This window comes from Bos grunniens, chromosome 16 (genome assembly GCF_055505025.1).
Source record: "Bos grunniens cultivar Pamir isolate PY7600 chromosome 16, Bosgru_T2T1.0, whole genome shotgun sequence".
Lineage (NCBI taxonomy): Eukaryota > Metazoa > Chordata > Mammalia > Artiodactyla > Bovidae > Bos > Bos grunniens.
This window is the reverse complement of record NC_141180.1, coordinates 62,085,665-62,104,522: the sequence shown is the minus strand read 5'-3', so window position 1 is coordinate 62,104,522 and position 18,858 is coordinate 62,085,665. Positions and strand designations below refer to the sequence as shown.

At 38.4% G+C, this 18,858-nt stretch overlaps 1 protein-coding gene across 1 annotated transcript in view; it reads right to left on the bottom strand.

The window, feature by feature from the left end:
• Window positions 1-674: 674 nt before the first annotated feature.
• LOC147356928 (usherin-like) overlaps window positions 675-18,858 on the bottom strand; it is a 32,367-nt gene continuing 14,183 nt past the window's right edge. Inside the window, exons 4-6 of the mRNA XM_086342934.1 lie at window positions 16,169-16,327; window positions 14,635-14,797; window positions 675-1,564 (exon numbers count right to left, since the gene is read on the bottom strand). Of these exons, the coding sequence (XP_086199060.1) occupies window positions 1,174-1,564; window positions 14,635-14,797; window positions 16,169-16,327 (713 nt within the window). The 3' untranslated portion in view covers window positions 675-1,173. The remainder of the gene's footprint in view (window positions 1,565-14,634; window positions 14,798-16,168; window positions 16,328-18,858) is intronic.

The following is an 18,858-nucleotide window of genomic DNA, read 5'->3' as shown; positions in this document are numbered from 1 at the left end:
AATTAATGTCAACATATTAACCATATAAGTACCTATTCTTAAACACAATGGAATATTTCAGCCATAAAAAGGAACAAAATTGGGTTCAATGTACAGCCATGGATAGACATAGAGACATCATACAGAATGAAGTCAGAAAGAGAAAAACATATATTAATGAAAATATGTGGAATCCAGGAAAATAGTAGAGATGATCTAATTTGCAAAACAGAAATTGAGACACAGACATAGAGATCAAGCATATGGATACCAAGGGTGAAGGGAGGGGTGACAGGATGAATCGGGAGCTTGGGATTGTCATATAGACACTATTGATGCTCTGCATAAAATAGATACCCAAAGGGAAAAAATAGATAACAAGTAAGATCCTACTTTATAACACAGGGAATTCTACTCCATGCTCTGTGGTGACCTAAATGGGACAGGAAATCCAAAAAAGAGGGGATATATGTATATGTCTACTGCTGCTGCTGCTAAGTCGCTTCAGTCGTGTCCGACTCTGCGACCCCATAGATGGCAGCCCACCAGGCTCCCCCATCCCTGAGATTCTCCAGGCAAGAACACTGGAGGGGGCTGCCATTTCCTTCTCCAATGCATGAAAGTGAAAAGTGAAAGTGAAGTCGCTCAGTCGTGTCTGACTCTTAGCAACCCCATGGACTACAGCCTACCTGGACCATAAAGAAGGCTGAGCATTGAAGAATTGATACTTTTGAATTGTGGTGCTGGAAAAGACTCTTAAGAGTCCTTGGACAGCAAGGAGATCAAAACAGCCAATCCTGAAGGAAATCAACCCTGAATATTCACCGAAAGGACTGATGCTGAAGCTGAAGCTCCAATATTTTGGCCACCTGACGTGAAGAGCCAACTCATTGGCAAAGACCCTGATGCTGGGAAAGATTGAAGGCAAAAGGAGAAAGGGACATCAAAGGACGAGATGGTTAGATAGTATCACTAACTCAATGGACGTAAGTTTGAGAAAGCTCCAGGAGATAGTGAAGGACAGGGAAGCCTGGTGAGCTACAACTCATGGGGTTGCAAAGAGTCGGACATGATTTAGCAGTTGAACAACAACAATGGCTAATTCACTTTGCTCTACAGTAGAAACTATTAATAACAGGCCATTGTAAAGCAGGTACACCTCAATAAAAATTAATTTAAAAATCTAAGTACCTGTTATTCTTTTTTTTTTCTTTTTTCTAAAGTTCTTACCATCACTGTGAAAGCATGCACAGCAGAGAAGTTCAAGGTTGGGTCATCAGTTTTCTGTTGGTAAACCACACGATACTGGAAGATGATGCCATTGGGAGAGTCTGGCTCAGTCCAGTTCAACAGAACTGAATGGGCACCGGTGACTTGAGCCCAGGGTGCCGGGAAATCTTGAGGTGGGGCTTCCAGAGTTCGTGCTGATGACCACGGACTCTCCACAGAGCCCCTGGAGTTACAGGCTCTGACCCGATACTCATAGAGCGTGAAAGGCCTCAAAGTGTCTGCATCGTCAATAAATTCAAGGGCTCCTTCTGACCAGACAAACACAAGGGATTCCTCTTCAATGCCAGCAGGACGTCTGAAAGGAAACCAGGAAGGAGTCAGTGACACCGCACACTCTCTTGAGTTTGTGGACAGAGTAAGAAATTGCTTTTTAGAAGAATTCGTTACAAACTCAATTTTTCAACAGTCCCGTTAACAAAATGAACATGGTAAGTCTAATAATACGAGTTTGCTTCAGAACTCTTTAAAGGGCAAAAGTCAAATTTATTTCAGATGGCTTCTCCAAAACCTAGTAAAAAGCAGAGTATGCTCAAAATATTCTTTCAACTATCTAAGAAAGGAATTTAGTCCCATCTTTAGATTTTACTGATGTCAAAATTGGGGCTTATGAAGTCAGACAGAAAAAAACAAGTAACTATCACTTTGTTGTACATCTGAAACTAACAGAACATTTTAAATCAATTATATTTCAACCTTCCCCCCCCACACCCCCAAAAACCCCTAAGGCCCATGCAAACTCTTCTGGGACTCAATATATAGAGCATCGGAGAAGGAAACAGCAACCCACTCCAGTATCCTTGCCTGGAGAATCCCATGGACAACAGAGCCTGGCGAGCTACAGTCTAGGGGGTTGCAGAGTTGAACACGACTGAGCAACTAACACCCACACACACACACATAGAGCATTAAATGTCTAAGTAAGAGAAATGGAATTGTCACTTGTTAGAATGACCCCAAATATGTTATATGATATTTCATTTGGAACAGACACTTGCTAATCTGGGTATAAAATCATGATGCAGACCTGACCAGAATGGGAAGTTTCCAAGGAATTGTGGTTGGTTTCTTTCTGTGTTACCAGCATTTGAACCCAGTAAGCTCAATAAAACTTTTTTAAAAAATTAAAGTATAGTTAATTTACAAAGGGGTGTTAATTTCTACTATACAGCAAAGTGATTCGGTAGATACATTCTTTTCTATATCCATTTCCATTACAGTATATCTGAGACTACTGAATATAGTTCCCTGTGCTTTACAGTAGGACCTTGTGGTTTATCTATTCTACATATAACGGTTTGCAAGTACTAACCCCAAACTTCCAGTCCAAGTAATTTTTTGAATGAATGGCCCAAAGTCATATAATTCCATGAGTTTTCTGCATCTTTGCCTCATCTCTATCAACCCTTCTTTCCTATGAGGGTAAGTATTCTAGGATGGGGAAGAATTATACCCAAGGGATGACCCTTTCCTCATTTTGCTTTATCTCCAGTTAAAAGATTGATGAATAAATGAGTATTTTCCAGGCTGTTAGGGGTATTTAATTAACTCACTCTTCAGATGCTGGCATGTTCACATGCTGCCATATCAGATTAACCATCAAAATGGAAAGGGTTATTAAGACAAAGTAAATGACAGTACCTTTCAAGAAAAGGCAGGATATTTAAAATCTTTGGCTTTGAGAATTTGATGATACTCAAGTTGATAAGTCACTATGACCTGGGAAAGAGCAATGACAGTCTACCTGCTGGAGGCTGTGAAGAACTCACAGATAATCCCAGTGACCTGCAATTACGGTTCAACAACCCACCTCATGACTCCTTGCCACCATACTGGGCCAGACTCTGCACCCCGTACAGGTGTGCAGGGTTCAGCCTTTGTACTTGCTGCTGACACCAGGTACCAGGTGCATCAATGGGATGGATCCATTCTAATGAGGACCACAGGGCTCACAGCCAAAAACTCCTCTCGGTAAGTTTTTCAAAAGGTGTTTGCTGAGAATACAATGCAGCAGACAAACACCTGAACCTCTATGGGAAAATAAAATGGTCTGTTTTGTCTGGCTTCAAACTTTCTATGACAATTGAATGAATTTTTGTTAAACTCTCATGAATTCCTACATTGAGGTGTAGCCACAGTTGTCATAAAACTGACATTCTATTAAAACAGAAAAGAAAAAACAAAACAAAAAGGAAAAAAAGTAGGAGAAAACATAAAAAATTAAAAAAAAGAACACACACACACAATGGATATTCTTTGTTTTTACTTTTTTAATGGAAGGATAAGTGCTTTGCAGAATTTTGTTGTTTTCTGTCAAACCTCAACATGAATCAGCCATAAGATATACACATATCCCCTCCCTCCTGAACCTCCATCCCATCTCCCTTCCCATCCCACCCCTCTAGGTTGATACAGAGCCCCTGTTTGAGTTTCCTGAGCCATACAGCAAATTTCCATTGTGGATATTCTTTTAAAAATTGCCTGAAAGTGTAAATTTTAAAAATCTGTACTATGTAAGAGATAAAGTATTATGTTAACCCCAAATTTATCCACAAAAATAGTTGGAGGATGCAGCCTGGTTAAATATTCAGTTCTGATAAGAAATAATTAATATTATAGTGAGGTAACCATTGGAAGGACTGATGCTGAAGCTGAAACTCCAACACTTTGGCCACCTCATGCGAAGAGTTGACTCATTGGCAAAGACTCTGATGCTGGGAGGGATTGGGGGCAGGAGGAGAAGGGGACGACAGAGGATGAGATGGCTGGATGGCATCACCAACTCGATGGACATAAGTGGGTAAACTCCGGGAGTTGGTGATAGACAGGGAGGCCTGGCGTGCTGCGATTCACGGGGTCACAAAGAGTTGGACACGACTGAGTGACTGAACTGAACTGAACCATTTCATCTGTGGTATTTTTTTAAAAAATAGGACATTTTTATGTCTGAATGAACTCTGAATAGAAGATGTTGAATAGACAACAATTTTTTCTAATTTGTTTAAGATGTAAGCTTCAACTGTTCATTTAACTGGAAATGTTTCCTCCGGAACAGTCTGTGTGCAGGAAAACCACATTTCCGGTTCTCTCTGAAGAGCCAAATAGTTGCCTCTGCTTAAGCTCATGTGGGAGATACTTCAGTAATTCCCTCTTCTAATTCAAGTTAATTTAATGTTGCTTAACACTTAAGAAGAAAACAAAAATAATTATTAAACCAGGAACTATATATTTAAAGGGCATTCATACTTACGTTGTCTTCATGTAGTATAACCTTTTAAAGAACTCCCTACCCTCTTGGAATGCCAATAGTTCTTAGTGTTTATCTTCAAAAGCAATTAAAATAAAATCCTATAATTTAACACATTTCCCATAACAATTTAAGATTATGAGACTGCCAACCTTACCTTATGAAGAATATTAAGAATACTCTGAATTTAAATAAATAACCAGAAACACGTATAGTCACAGGAGATGGGTTGTAGGCCTTGCCACACCATTAAATGACCTTGGGAAAACTCCCCTGTATTCTCTAGTTTCCATTTTACTTTGTAAACTGGAGTAAATGAACTTATAGCACATAATGTCGAGAATTTTGGTAAGAATTAAATAATTCTTATTTAATTATGCACATGAAAATCACTGGATCAAATATAATACATAATACAAAGGAAGTTATCATTGAAATGATGTCCAAAGCCATAAGAGGGTGTAGAGAAAAGAGAACCCTCCTACACTGTTGGTGGGAAGGTAAATCGGTGCAGCCACTATGGAGAATTATATGGAGGTTCCTTCAGAAACTAAAACTAGAATTACCATATGATTCTTGCAATCTTCTGAGTATAAATCTGGGAAAGACAAAAACTCTAATTTGAAAAGATACCTGCACTCCAGTTTTCACTGCAGTCTTATTTATAATAGTCAAGACATGGAAGCAACCTAAATGTCCATCAAAAGATTAATGGATAAAGAAGATGTGGTACATATATACAATGGGATATTAATCAGCCATAAGGAAGGATGAAATACTGCCTTACAGGGCCTAGAGATTATCATACTAAGGGAAGCAAGTTCAGTTCAGTTCAGTCACTCAGTCGTGTCCGACTCTTTGCGACCCCATGAATCGCAGCACACCAGGCCTCCCTGTCCATCACCAACTCCTGGAGTTTACTCAGACTCATGTCTATCAAGTCAGTGATGCCATCCAGCCATCTCATCCTCTGTCGTCCCGTTCTCCTCCTTCCCCCAATCCCTCCCAGCATCAGGGTCTTTTCCAAGGGAAGCAAGTTAGACAAAGACAAATACTGCTTGATATCACTCATACGTGAAAACTAAAATGTGATACAAATAAACTTATTTATAAACAGGAATAGACTCACAGATATAGAAAACAAACTTATGGTTACCAAGAGGGAGAGATGAGGGGGAGGGATAAATTAAGAATTTGGGATTAAAATATACACACTACTATATATAAAATAAATAACAAGGTCCTACTGTATAGCACAGGGACTATATTCAATATCTTGTAATAAACCATAATGGAAAAGGATCTGAAAAGAATATATATATGTTTATGTACATACATATATATGTGTGTATATATATATATATATACATATAAAACTGAATCAATTTGCTGTACACCAGAAACTAACACAACACTGTAAATCAACTATACTTCAATTAAAAAGAAGAAATGATGTCCACAGCCAATACTGAGGAAGACAAATCCAGCAGTCATGTAAAGGCTGCATTGAACAGGGAGTGACAGCATGTCACCACACAATGAAGTCATCTCAACAGTCTATGTGAGCATAAATGTGAATCCTGAACGAGGCTGCTGGTAGAGGAAGTGGAAACACAGGTGATTTAAAAAATGCTTTGGAAAGTCTGAATCATCCCACTTTCCTGAGTGAGTGTCTGCTCTGGAGCTGGGGGGAAAGACTTCAAATGCCTTCCAAAAATTTTAAAGCTTAATTGCATTTAAAACTCTTCAGTGATTTGTCATGGAACTGGCCTGTGTTTATCACTCCAGATTCACCTTCTGAGATTTCTATTCCAATTTTACTTTCTGGTCAAAATCCAATGCTTAAAAAACCATCCAATCCTTGCCCATGTTTCCCTTGTATTCCATGATATTCCATGCTTCCATGCTTGGATATCTGTTAATCCTGTTCTGCAATGCCTTGCTCCGTTCTTCTTCATTTTTCTCCTCCTCTCTATAGGCTAACTCCAAATCAGCTTGTAAAACTCTACCCTCATTTTGTCCAGTAAGTCTTTCCTTTGCTTTTCTCTCAAACAGGGTTATGCATTTTTTGCACCGACAGCTGTTCAATCATGTCCAACTCTTTGAGACCCCATAGACTGAACCCTGCCAGTCTTCTCTGCCCATGGGGATTCTCCAGGCAAGTATACTGGAATGGGCTGCCATTCCCTTCTCCCGGGGGTCTTCCCAGGTCTCCTTAATTTCAGACAGATTCTTTATCATCTGAGCCACTGGGGAAGCCTCAAACAGGGTTATAATATCCTCCTATGTGCTCAGCCTTTTCCTTATGGACTCACTTGTCACCATGTATTATAACAGACTTTCCTTTTTTATATGTCTCCTCCTATCCCTCAAGCTCCCTGCAGGCAAGGACTCTACTTATTCTCCCACACACTCTCAGCACCTAGTGAAGCGTGGCACACGGTAGTAGACAATGAGTATTTTTTGAAGCAGTGACTGGATAACCAACTGGTTGACTAGAGTCCAAAATTTTGGTTCCAAGAAGAACCAGAGGAATGTTCTCATTATTAAGTTATTGTTTCTCAACTCTAAACCTACCCTTCTATATTTGGCTTTATGACAACACCATCATCTACGTTTCTGCTCTACTGGCTGACTCTATGTTGAGCTCTGCCAATAGGGGGTGCCAGAGGGTGACGCCAGAGAACTGAAAGGGAAAAGGAACTGGCTCCTCCCTATCTGCTTCCTGCTTGCCTGCTGATTACATAAGGTTCTCTCCAAGAAGGATTTTTCACCTTGGAGGAGGTAGATCCTTCTCCCTTGGAAGCAGATGATTCAAGTGTGACATTTTCCCAACACTTGGAAAGCCAGCTTTATCCCATGCCTCCTCCTACAGACACCTGCATCACCTGGTGGATGCCTGCCCCACACCCCACAACCCTGCCTCCTTGAATGTCTGGGTCCCAGCATCAGAACTGCTCCTCTCTAATCTTCTGAGTTTTAATAATTCAAGCTACTTCTCTTTGTTGCCTCCGTCCTATAGGTATTAGCTCTTTCCTGCAGTTGCCATCTCCATGATATCTTGAGTTCTCTTTTCATCTTTCAGTTACCTAGTCAACAAATTGACACCCAGTTAGTAATTCTTTACATTAAATTCTCTCTGTTAAAATAACTGGTGTGGTTTTTCTTTCTTGAGCAGACTTTGATTGCTATAGAAAATGAGGATGATGCTCACAGAAAGAGGGAAATAAGAAAATCATAAAGAGGGTGATGATAGAGTTGCATCTGGACTCACTGAACTTATCATTTTGTCTTTATCACACAATATTACATATTGACTGTAAAAAGTAACTAGAAAATACAGATGAGCAAAAAATTCAAGATTGTCCATAACCTATCTCTGGGCGATGAACACTGTTAACTTTCTTTTGGTGTTTAACTTTCCAGACGTTTTTTTTGTGCACATATAAATGTAAAAAGATTTTATATATTTAAAGAAAAACAGAATCATACTAGGTGTTCTGTAGTACAATCTTCTTTTATTATCATTAATGCCTTTCTTTATCCTGAAATATAAATATATAACTGCCAGATTTGTCTTCCAAAGCATGGCTATGAATGGTTAACCGTGGATAACTTCCTATTTTTAAAAATCATGCTTTATGTTTAACACAGTGCTTTCACATACATGATTTAATTCCCATGAAATTCTAGATGTTATTTTCTATGTTCATTAGCCTAACTTACATAAAAATGAAGCCTAGGGAAAATAGTGACTTGCCCAAGGTTACGTAACTAGTAAGTGGCAGATCCAGGGCCTGGAAGCTGTATCTTCTGACTGCAAATGCCACGCTCTAATCAATCACGTTGTTTCTCTGTTTTACCCCAAACCTTCAATGGTTCTCATCGTTTCCAAATCAAAAACCTAAACTCCTTAACCTAGCATTCAAAGTCTTCCAAAATCTAGAATCAAGCAGATCTTCTAAATTTTCCCTACATATAACAAATCTCCAGCTAAGCCTGACTGCTGCTGCTGCTGCTGCCGAGTCGCTTCAGTCGTGTCCCACTCTGTGCAACCCCATAGACGGCAGCCCACCAGGCTTCCCCATCTCTGGAATTCTCCAGGCAAGAACACTGGAGTGGGTTGCCATTTCCTTCTCCAATGCATGAAAGTGAAAAGTCAAAGTGAAGTCGCTCAGTTGTGTCCAACTCTTAGCGACCCCATGGATTGCAGCCTACCAGGCTCCTCCACCCATGGGATTTTCCAGGCGAGAGTACTGGAGTGGGTGCCATTGCCTTCTCCGAGCCTGACTGCTACTGGGACCCTATAACTTCAGTGTTGGGAATTTTGCTTATTCCATTAATTTTATTCACCTGAGGTATCTTTGCCATCAGGTAATGCCTGCTAATATTTTATCTACCACGAATGAAACAATACAAAGTCCTGAAATGAGTAAGATGACACATGGGAATTTTGTATACGTGGCATTTCCAATCAGTAAATTATAAAATAATGTTGACAAATTGTATGTGTACTCAGTCACTAAATCATGTCTGACTAAGATTCCCCAGACTGTAGCCCGCCAGGCTCCTCTTTCCGTGGGATTTCCCAAGCAAGAATACTGGAGTGGGTTGCCATGTCCTTTTCCAGGTGATCTTCCCGGCCAGGGTTTCCTGCATTGCAGGCAGATACTTTACCGTCTGAGCCACCACCAGAGCTTTGAGGGATGGGCAGAATGGGGCAAAGGGGTAAAAACTTCTAGTATAAAAGAAATAAGTGTAACATACAACATGGTGACCAGACCAATAATATTACATCGCAAATTTGAAAGTCGCTAAGAAAGTAAAAAATAATTCTCAAAAGTACAAAATTTGTAACTTTGAATGGTGACAGTTGGTAACTAGATTAATTGTGGTCATCATACTGAAATGTACACTAATGTTGAATCATTATGTTGAACTCTTGAAACTAATATAATGTTGTTTGTTAATTGCACTTCAAGTAAACAAAACAAAATCCAGTCTACATTTAGATATAAGAAATAGCGCCATAAAAGCATAGGAAAAAATAATTGATGTTATTTTAATATGATCACTTAATATACATGAATATAGGTAAATTAATAAGAAACTGTCCAAACGAAAATAGTCTAAGGATATATACTATACTATATACACACAAATATCAAACATATATTTGAAATAAATAGTGTGGCTTATTATAACTAAAATTTTAATTAAAACAATAATAATATGCCACTTAAAATACTGAACTTGCAAAGATTTGAAAGATTGTTGTTTAAATATTGATAGGAGATTTCAGAATTAGAAATTCTTACATCCCATTTTTGAAAGACCGTTTAGTAATCTCTAAGCTTCCAGGGTGGTGCAGTGGTAAAGAATCTACCTGCCAATGCAGGAGATACAAGAGACGTGGGTTTGATCACTGGGTTATGAAGATCCTCTGGAGTAGGAAATGGCAACCCACTCCATATTCTTGTCTGGAGAATCCCATGGATAGAGGAGCCTGGCGGGTTACAGTTCATGGGGTTGCAAAGACTTGGACATGACTGAGAATGAAGGTTGCTGCTGCTGCTGCTGCTGCTAAGTCACTTCAGTGGTGTCCGACTCTGTGTGACCCCATAGACAGCAGCCCACCAGGCTCCCCCGTCCCTGGGATTCTCCAGGCAAGAACACTGGAATGGGTTGCCATTTCCTTCTCCAATGCATGAAAGTAAAAAGTGAAAGGGAAGTCGCTCAGTTGTGTCCGACTCTTAACGACCCCATGGACTGCAGCCTACCAGGCTCCTCCGCCCATGGGATTTGCCAGGCAAGAGTACTGGAGTGGGGTGCCATCGCCTTCTCCAGAGAATGAAGGTTAACAACCTCTAAAAGTTTAAAATGAACAAAATTGGATTCTGCACTTCTAGTACTAAGGATAATCTTCCATATGCTTATGGTAAAGATATTTTTGGAGAATCGCTTTTGTAATGAAAACCTGGAAATCATCTATTTTGCCATCAATAGGGGACTGATTAAATAATACAAGATACATATTCATATAATAAAATATTGTTGAGTCTAAAAAAATAAGAGGTGTGTGTATCTAAATGCAGAAATAGAATTTGAACAATTCCTTTATGTAAGGGAAATTAAAAATAGAAAACATTAATGTTACATATATTAAAATGAATAATAGTTATCTATCAATGGGAATTATATACAACATGCATAAGTCATAAAAAAGGCATTAACAACCTCTGTAATATTCTATACTGTCAAAATTTTTTTTCCAAAAAAGTACTTCTAATTTAAATAGTCATTACATTTTTATTTTGTAAAGCCAAGTCTTAATGACATTAACTTTATCCAAGAATTCTCCATCAATAAAAGTGTTCCATAAATATTTCAGGAAGAATTCTTTTCTCCTGTATATTTTTTCACATTAAATAAAATGTGACAAACACTTATAGTTCTCACATAATATTGCTTGTTTTTCTGTTTGTTTAGTTTGACTTACATCTCCTACTATAGTAAAGGTCCTTTGTAATAGAGCCCAGATCTTACAGTAGAAATAAACATTATCATCCATTATCCATCCATCTATCTGTCTATATCTATCAGCTCTATCTATCTTCACATCCATACTTCCTTTCCACATAACACAAATTGATTGCATAAAAATGCCTTTACCTTTCAATCAATGCCCCCTTTTTCTTCGTTTACTCAATCAGCTTAATTACTCATTCTAAGAAATATTATTTATGGTACCCTGCTTGAAATATTCTTCCATATCATCTGTCCATTCAAACTATCTCAGATTTTAGCCTTCAAAACCTTACTGAGCTTTTTAGAATACTCAATTACTTGAACTTGGAAGGCTCATCAGTTTTTACTTTTACAGTGTTTAGCAGGTGTTGGTGTTTGTATATTTTTGTCTTTTATTGACACTGATCAAATCTTTTTTTTTTAATTAGAAGCTGCTTTTGAGAATTAAAAACCCATGCATTTTTGTCTCTCTCAAAATAGAAGCTCCTAGTGGGAGATCATTTTTATTATGTGTCTTATAAAGTCTTAAGAAAGAGTGTTTAGTGGATTTTGTAAATGAAAGTTGCATTTTGTGGGTGAATTTTGCCATTTACAAGATTACAGATATAAAATAAAGGGGAAATGCTGAAGAAGCTTTATTATACAAGCCATACTTGAATAAAGCCTAAGATGGCCTTATTTATAACTCTATCAGTAAACAGTTTGCAAAACACTAACATAAAATTTGTCTCTAATGTAGGAAATCTCTTTTGTAACTCACATGTGGTCAACAAAGTAGCCTAAATAATATATCAAACCAGCAGGTGAACTAACCAGAAGCAATTGCATTAATAGTCTCTTCCTTATTAGGTTATTTTTTGTTTTAGTTTTTAAAGTCATAAATAGCTTATATGCTTATTAGGGCAGACCTCCCCGCCCTACCCCTGCCTTCAAATACTGAGGGAAAATGCTTTAGGGAGTGGGAGTGAGCAAAGAGAAACATTTTCAAGAAGGGATTGGCAGACTGACTTCCTGCAACTTAAAGAAAATATCTGCATAGGTCAAATCCCATCTTTGATTTGAGCTAAATGGATTTCCTTTGGTGGTGATAGAAGAAAGAAGAGGCTCATGATGAAGCAGAAATTACATGCCATAACCTCCCCAGAAAGCCCGCAGGCTCATGGCTATAACCATATGAGGGGCTCTATGGAGTCCCAGAATGAAAAAGAACTATGTGTCTCCATTCTATTTCAGTCCTTACAAATTTCTGATTTTTTTTTTGCAGCTATCTAAGAAAAATTTGATATTGTTGTTGTCTAAGCACATTTAAACTTCAACTGAAATAACTGCCAAGTGATTCATGCCTATGTAGGTGAACATAACGATTGTATCTGAAGCCCCAGCGCGCCATTTTCATTTCACTTTAAATAAAAAACAAAATGTATCTATGTCAGTCAGTGCCCTTCTGCTGTACTCAGAGGTATCAAACAGGCTACAATTATGATTGTGAAGTGATTGTGTCACATTGGAGGAAGGTTTATTGCTTTTGAGTCTGCTAGGCAGTAACACATTCTGTTTCATATTACTCTTTATATCATTGTTTGGCTGTGACTAGAATAATCAAATGCCATCAAATGCTGTCAAATTCAATTTACAGTATTTTTCATTGAAGCAGGCTTTCTGCATTATATTTCCTGTTTTCCCTTTCTATAGCTGCCATGGAATAGTCACTGTAATCATGAGCTTTATTTACAAAACCAACAGAGTGAAGCCACATCCTGGTCTATAACAGATACTTTATTTCCCTTTATTCAGAATAGGAATTTGATGTGCTTTTCTCATACAATTAGCATTAAGTAGATGAAAGAAAACTATTCCAAGAGGATGAACATTTTAGAGGCTGCTCTAACGTGCTTAGTGTAAAATGTAAATTCACATTAGCCAGTTTTACATGTTTGTGTGTATTTGAATCAGAAATATTATTCTTCAAATTAATGTTTGCGGAGAGGAAAACATTTTGCTTGCTCATTCTGGGCAATGTCATTTACATATAGAGAAATGCAATAATACTTTCATCTATCACAATCTTCCTACGAACCCAGACATGAAGATTGGTCTAAATCAAAGGGTTTTACCATCTGAAGTTACAAGAGGAGCCTAAACTAAGTTTCACGATGTGTCTAGGGTGCTGGACGGCTAGGCTGCAGGAGAGACTAACAAAGGATGCTCAAGTGGGATGGGGATCTGAGAAAACATGTGGGCTTTGTACGCCTGATGTAAATATATGGCTTTTGGAAAGGGGTTTTCATCTGCAAAAGCTTTATGTCTGCCTGTGTCTGTCTTAGAAAGTGTCTTTTCTGTTTCACTGCTATGATCTGAATGAATGTGTTCCCCCCAATTAATATATTGAAATCCTAACCACCGAGGTGGTGATATTAGGAGGTGACCAGGTCATGAGGGTGGAGTCCTCATGCACGGGATTAGTGCCCTGACAAAAGAGTCCCCGCACGACCCCCCGCCACTTTTGCCAGGTGAGGACACAGAGAGAATACGGCCATCTGTGAAGCAGGAAGTGAGCCCTCACCAGACAGCAAGCCTGCCAGCACCTTGATCTGAAACTTCTCAGCCTCCAGAACAGTGAGAAATAAATATCTGTTGTTGATAAGTCACCCGAGTTATGGTATTTTTGTCACAGCAAACTGAACGGACTAACACAGGCGGCCAGCTCTCAGTGGTGGGTTCTCTGTTCTCGTCTGTTTCTGTTTCACTTTCTCCTTTCCTGCTCTTTCTCTTCCTCCTTCTCTTTCCTTCTCTCTGTGTATCTATTTCTTTCCTCTCTCTCTCCTCCTCCTCCTATTTATTCACTATATATGTAAAGAAAACATTAATTTAAAACTATGTCCATGTTGATCAAGTGAAAAATGGATCAAGGAGCACGATGTCCTCAAACCAAACTGCCCAAGGAGTCTCACTCTCTCTCTCTCCCCTCACCCTCCTCATTCTCACTCTCACTCTTCTCAATCTCTCTTTCCTTCTCTTCCCTCCCCTTGCTCCTTCCCTCTTTTCTTCATTTTCGGTGAATACACTTAATTGATTACGCACATCATGGTGAAAAGAAGTTACACTAACACTATTAAGTCAGCCCAGTGGAAGCCTCAAAACAGAAGGGGCCTTGCAGTGTGAGCCCCTCTCTCTGCAAATGAAAAGTGCCATGTTTTGAAGAAGAGAAAAAGCCCTTCCAATCTCACATATTAGGTGGTGAGAAATAACTAGATTTCTTGTCCTAGACCTGGTTCTTCCTCTGGAATGACTATGGTTCTTGGCCACTGAACCTCCAGAGGATGGCTCTAACTGTCCATCAAAGGTAAGGCTTTGGGGGCTATGAGGTCTCATCTTTCAAAGAGGCTCAAACAAAAACCTCACGTTAGTTGTAGCTTTCTCCCCTTTGATAATGTGTAAAAGTATCCAGTACCAATTTTAGTTTCCAGTAGGTGCTCAAAACACATGAATTCCCATTTATTCCCTTATGGAAATAGAAAACATATTTGAGTCTACAGTACTGGAACAGTACACAATCTTAAATAGTTAACAATAATAGTAATAGTCAATGTTACCTGTGAATAAAGTAGTTGATGATGACTCCATTTGGTTTTTTAGGTGGCATCCATTTAACCTCTATGCAAGCTGACCCCAGTGCCTTAAGAATAGGGGAATTTAGATCCATGGGGGCAGCTTCAGCTGTTTTGGCAAACATCCTACTGCTAACTCCACAACCTCCTTGAAAAAAAACAATACCTTTAGTAATTTGTCAAGTGAGAAAAAGAGCTACATGTACACACACAAGGGTAGGAATACCATGAAAATCATTGTATCTGAAATTTTGTATACACAGTTCTACACATACTTTAGCATTTACATCTCTACAGGATTTGAATATTTAAATAAGAAATGATTTTTGGAAAATTCATTAACCACATTTTTGCATAGGCACAGACAGTAAAGTTTATACCTTGAACTGAGTTTTCTCTAGTTTACTGCAGTTATTTGAGCCAGAAAGTGAAAATATGATTAAAGAAAGTATATGTGTGACCTGCTCTTAATAATAATATCTTCTTTTGCCAATATTTAAAAATGATCGTTCTCTTGATACACAGAAGTCAAATAATGCATTTGAAGGATATGGTTTCAAATTCACAGGATACACAGAGATGCAGAAAGTGATTTTGCTTTTAAATCAAGAAAACTTTAATTTACAGCCATTTCCTTGTGGATTAGCTGAAGATTGGAGCAAGGAAAACAATACTTTCCAACACAAAATGTCTTGGTCTGATTTATAGAAACGCGGGCAAACTGACTCAGTTTTGGAAATGAAGCATAGCAAAATCACAGACCCCTAGTTCTAACCAACTCCACGGGAAATAGTATTCATTTGGAGACAAAAGTTGCTAAGGACAGGAGTTTCGTGTTGAGCATAAGATTGGTAAATTTCCTTAATCTAAGTTGAAGCAACTTGTTTTGAGTTACACCTTTTTTCTCTTAGCAGTTGGGTACTACATATTCTATAACACTTGGAAGGATGAAGGAAGTGAGTGGGGCTCTTCCTCAAGACCATATAGGTAGATGATGATTTTATTGACCACTAGCTGAAGCCATGAAACTCAAGGTGACAGTTTAGGTTCAAGAGACAGTTATCAGGGAAGCAGTGTAAAATATGTTGAGATTCATTTGAGTGTAACTCAACTGCTTAATAATGTCTCCTTTCCTCCTACCTCACCCCTAAATAAAACTGAAATACAGCCAAGGTGAGGACATTTCCTAGGAGACTTTTGCAATGCCTATTTTGTTTTATATTACCCATGGTTTCTTTATGTGATCTAGGTGTTTTTCTTTTAAAAGGCCTTATAAAACAAGACTTTGCAAAACCACCACTTTCATATATTTAAATATTCATGATTTAATGTGCAGAAATGCATAATTCTTCACTCAATGCAGGGCTCTGATTTTTTCTGAGTACAAAGTCCAGTACAAATAAGAAATGGAATGTTAATCTTTGTATTTGAATTGAGAATCTGTTTCTTTTTATTGAAAAAAATTTAAATGAAATTCTTTTTTATAAAAACCCTGGGGAAGTGTCTGAAAGACTTTCACCTTTTTGGCATGCTTGTATCCTTATCTCATACTGTGTGAATGGAGCCAAGTTTTCCAGAAGGATGGATTGATGATGACCAACAGAGGAGATCAGAGGTGTTGCACTTCCAGCATTGAGTAAGACATTGTACTCCACAGGCATTTTGGGGACAAGGATCCCTTTAAAGAGAGAGAATAAAACACATGTTTCTCTGTTTGGTCAACAAATGGTCAACAAACATTCATCTTTTAAGAACAGTGTATATTTAAAATTTTACACTTCAAGGTATACTAATGCCCACCAGGCTTCCCTGTCCCTGGGATTCTCCAGGCAAGAACACTGGAGTGGGTTGCCATTTCCTTCTCCAATGCATGAAAGTAAAAAGTGAAAGTGAAGTCGCTTAGTCGTGTCCGACTCTTAGCAACCCCATGGACTGCAGCCAACCAGGCTCCTCCGTCCATGGATTCTCCAGGCAAGAGTACTGGAGTGGGGTGCCATTGCCTTCTCCAATGCTTAATATAGCAATTAATAATTGCAAGAAATTTGAGTTGGAAAATATTGGAGTGCTTATTCTAAAAGTAAGAAATGTTTATGATCTATTTTCAAAAACAAATGAAATATAACAATTCTATTCAACGATATACTCTATAGGCAAATAAAAACAAAGGCATGTTTCAAGGCAAATACATACAAGGCGCTTAGAAATGATGTTGTATTTTTCCTAGGTTTACTTACTCTTAAAGTACATAAAAAACCCCACCAGTTTTGCTTGTGACAATAATTTTTCTGCTAGCATTGGGTATGCATCTCATCTGACACAGATCCTTGACATAACAGCCCATAAAGTATCCAAATCACAGTCTACCTAGAGAATTCCCAGTGCATTAATTATAGAGTCAGGACAGTCCACTCTGTCAGTGAGACGCATGAACCTAAATATATATGAAATTTGGGTTTAAAAACTGTCATTTTTCACAATGCCTCCTAAAGAATGGAGGTCTTATCAGTTTAGCCTCTTCACAGCCTAGTCACAGAATTAAATGCTTGTAAGTTTTATTTGGTCATGAACAACATGCACACTCTTTAAAGGAGAGGATATGAGCCTTGAATGAAGAATATAATGAAGCTTCCTACCAAAGTTTCTCATTGATTTGCTAGCTTCTAACATATGTGGGCTTCATCACTTACCTTTGTAGTACTTAAATAAGTTTCTCTGCTACAGAGACAAGGAAATCCATAGCATAGGATTCAATAACCCATGAGAGATGAGGTCTAAAGAATTAAATGTGGTTTTGCTTTTTGTAGCAACAGCTCCAATAGATGAGGGGCAGAAGAGTGAGCAGAAACCAGAGGTGTTCAGGACTTTATGTAGGATAGATTAAAATAAGGAGTCTCTGAAGGAAATCTTGATCAGAATCGGAAGGATTGATCAATCGCTTCCTTTGGGAAGGTGCCAGGTGGTGCTGAATTTGGCAACCGAGACTGAGAATTTCAAGTTTAGAGCATCCCAATTAAATTGATGTTTTTGTCCTTATAGCTTAACTTCTATTATTGTATGATCAATTCCTAAATTCCTATCTCTGACTTTATGTTTATCCTGCACTGTGGATTTGTATTTTGAACACTCTACTTCACAGAGACCTCAATCTCAAGGTCTAAAAAAGAATTACACTATTTTCCACTCCCAAATGTGTTCTTCTTCCTGGGTTTTCTCTCCCCATTTCCCTATACCAGAAGCCTTAGAGTAAGACTCTTAAAAGTAGACCCTGCTTCCTCCACTCTCAAATTCAAGTGAGCCACTCTATTTTATCTTTTATTTCTTCCAGAAGTTTTGGTTTTATATGCAATCAGCAACACAAGACTCTGCAGGTGTCACCATGATCTAACTTACAGTGGAGGAAGATAGCACTGCTGGCAAGTCAATGATGGATAGAAAACACGTGGACCAGGAGGAAGAGCTATCAATTTGAAAGTTATGGCACAGTTGTAGAAACAACACAAACAAAAACAGCATCTCACTGCATTCCTGTCTTATGTCAGGCATCATATATTATCTTCTTTAATATCACTAGAATGTCAACTTCATACAACTGGGGACTATGTTCTCCTCTTCAAGGTAGTTCCAATGCTTAGATTTGAGTACAGATCGGTAGCTCAAATGTTGATTGAATGAATGAATGAAACCAGAAGACAATATTGTAAGATAAATATTACTACTATTTTTTTAAAATAAGAAAACTCGGGCTCATAGGAGAAACTTGTTACAGATATCACATAGATTAATAGAGGCAGCAAAACTTGAACTCAGGCCCATTTGAGACCAAAGCTTCTCTCTCTATATTCATGCTGTCTCTTGATAAAAGACTTGGATAAGGACAATCAGAGGAAAAAGTGAAAGGATAATTTTGAGAGAACACATAGACAGGCAGAACAAGTCTTGGAGACAGATGAGATACAGGGGCAAAAGTGAAGGAGGAGTCAGAATTACCACTGATGGAACAAAATTATAGGTGAAGATGAAAAGTTCTGAAGAGCAGATTTCCCCAACTGGGATACATATACCCTGGACATTTGTGGACTTTTGTCAAAGTATTTTTGGAGACAAGGACAACCGTGTCCCTCTTTCCCCAACTAGTTTTGACTTGTAGAATTTGTGAAACACATAACTCCCCTCTCCCTTAACACTAGGGAAAACCAGCAGAACCCCACT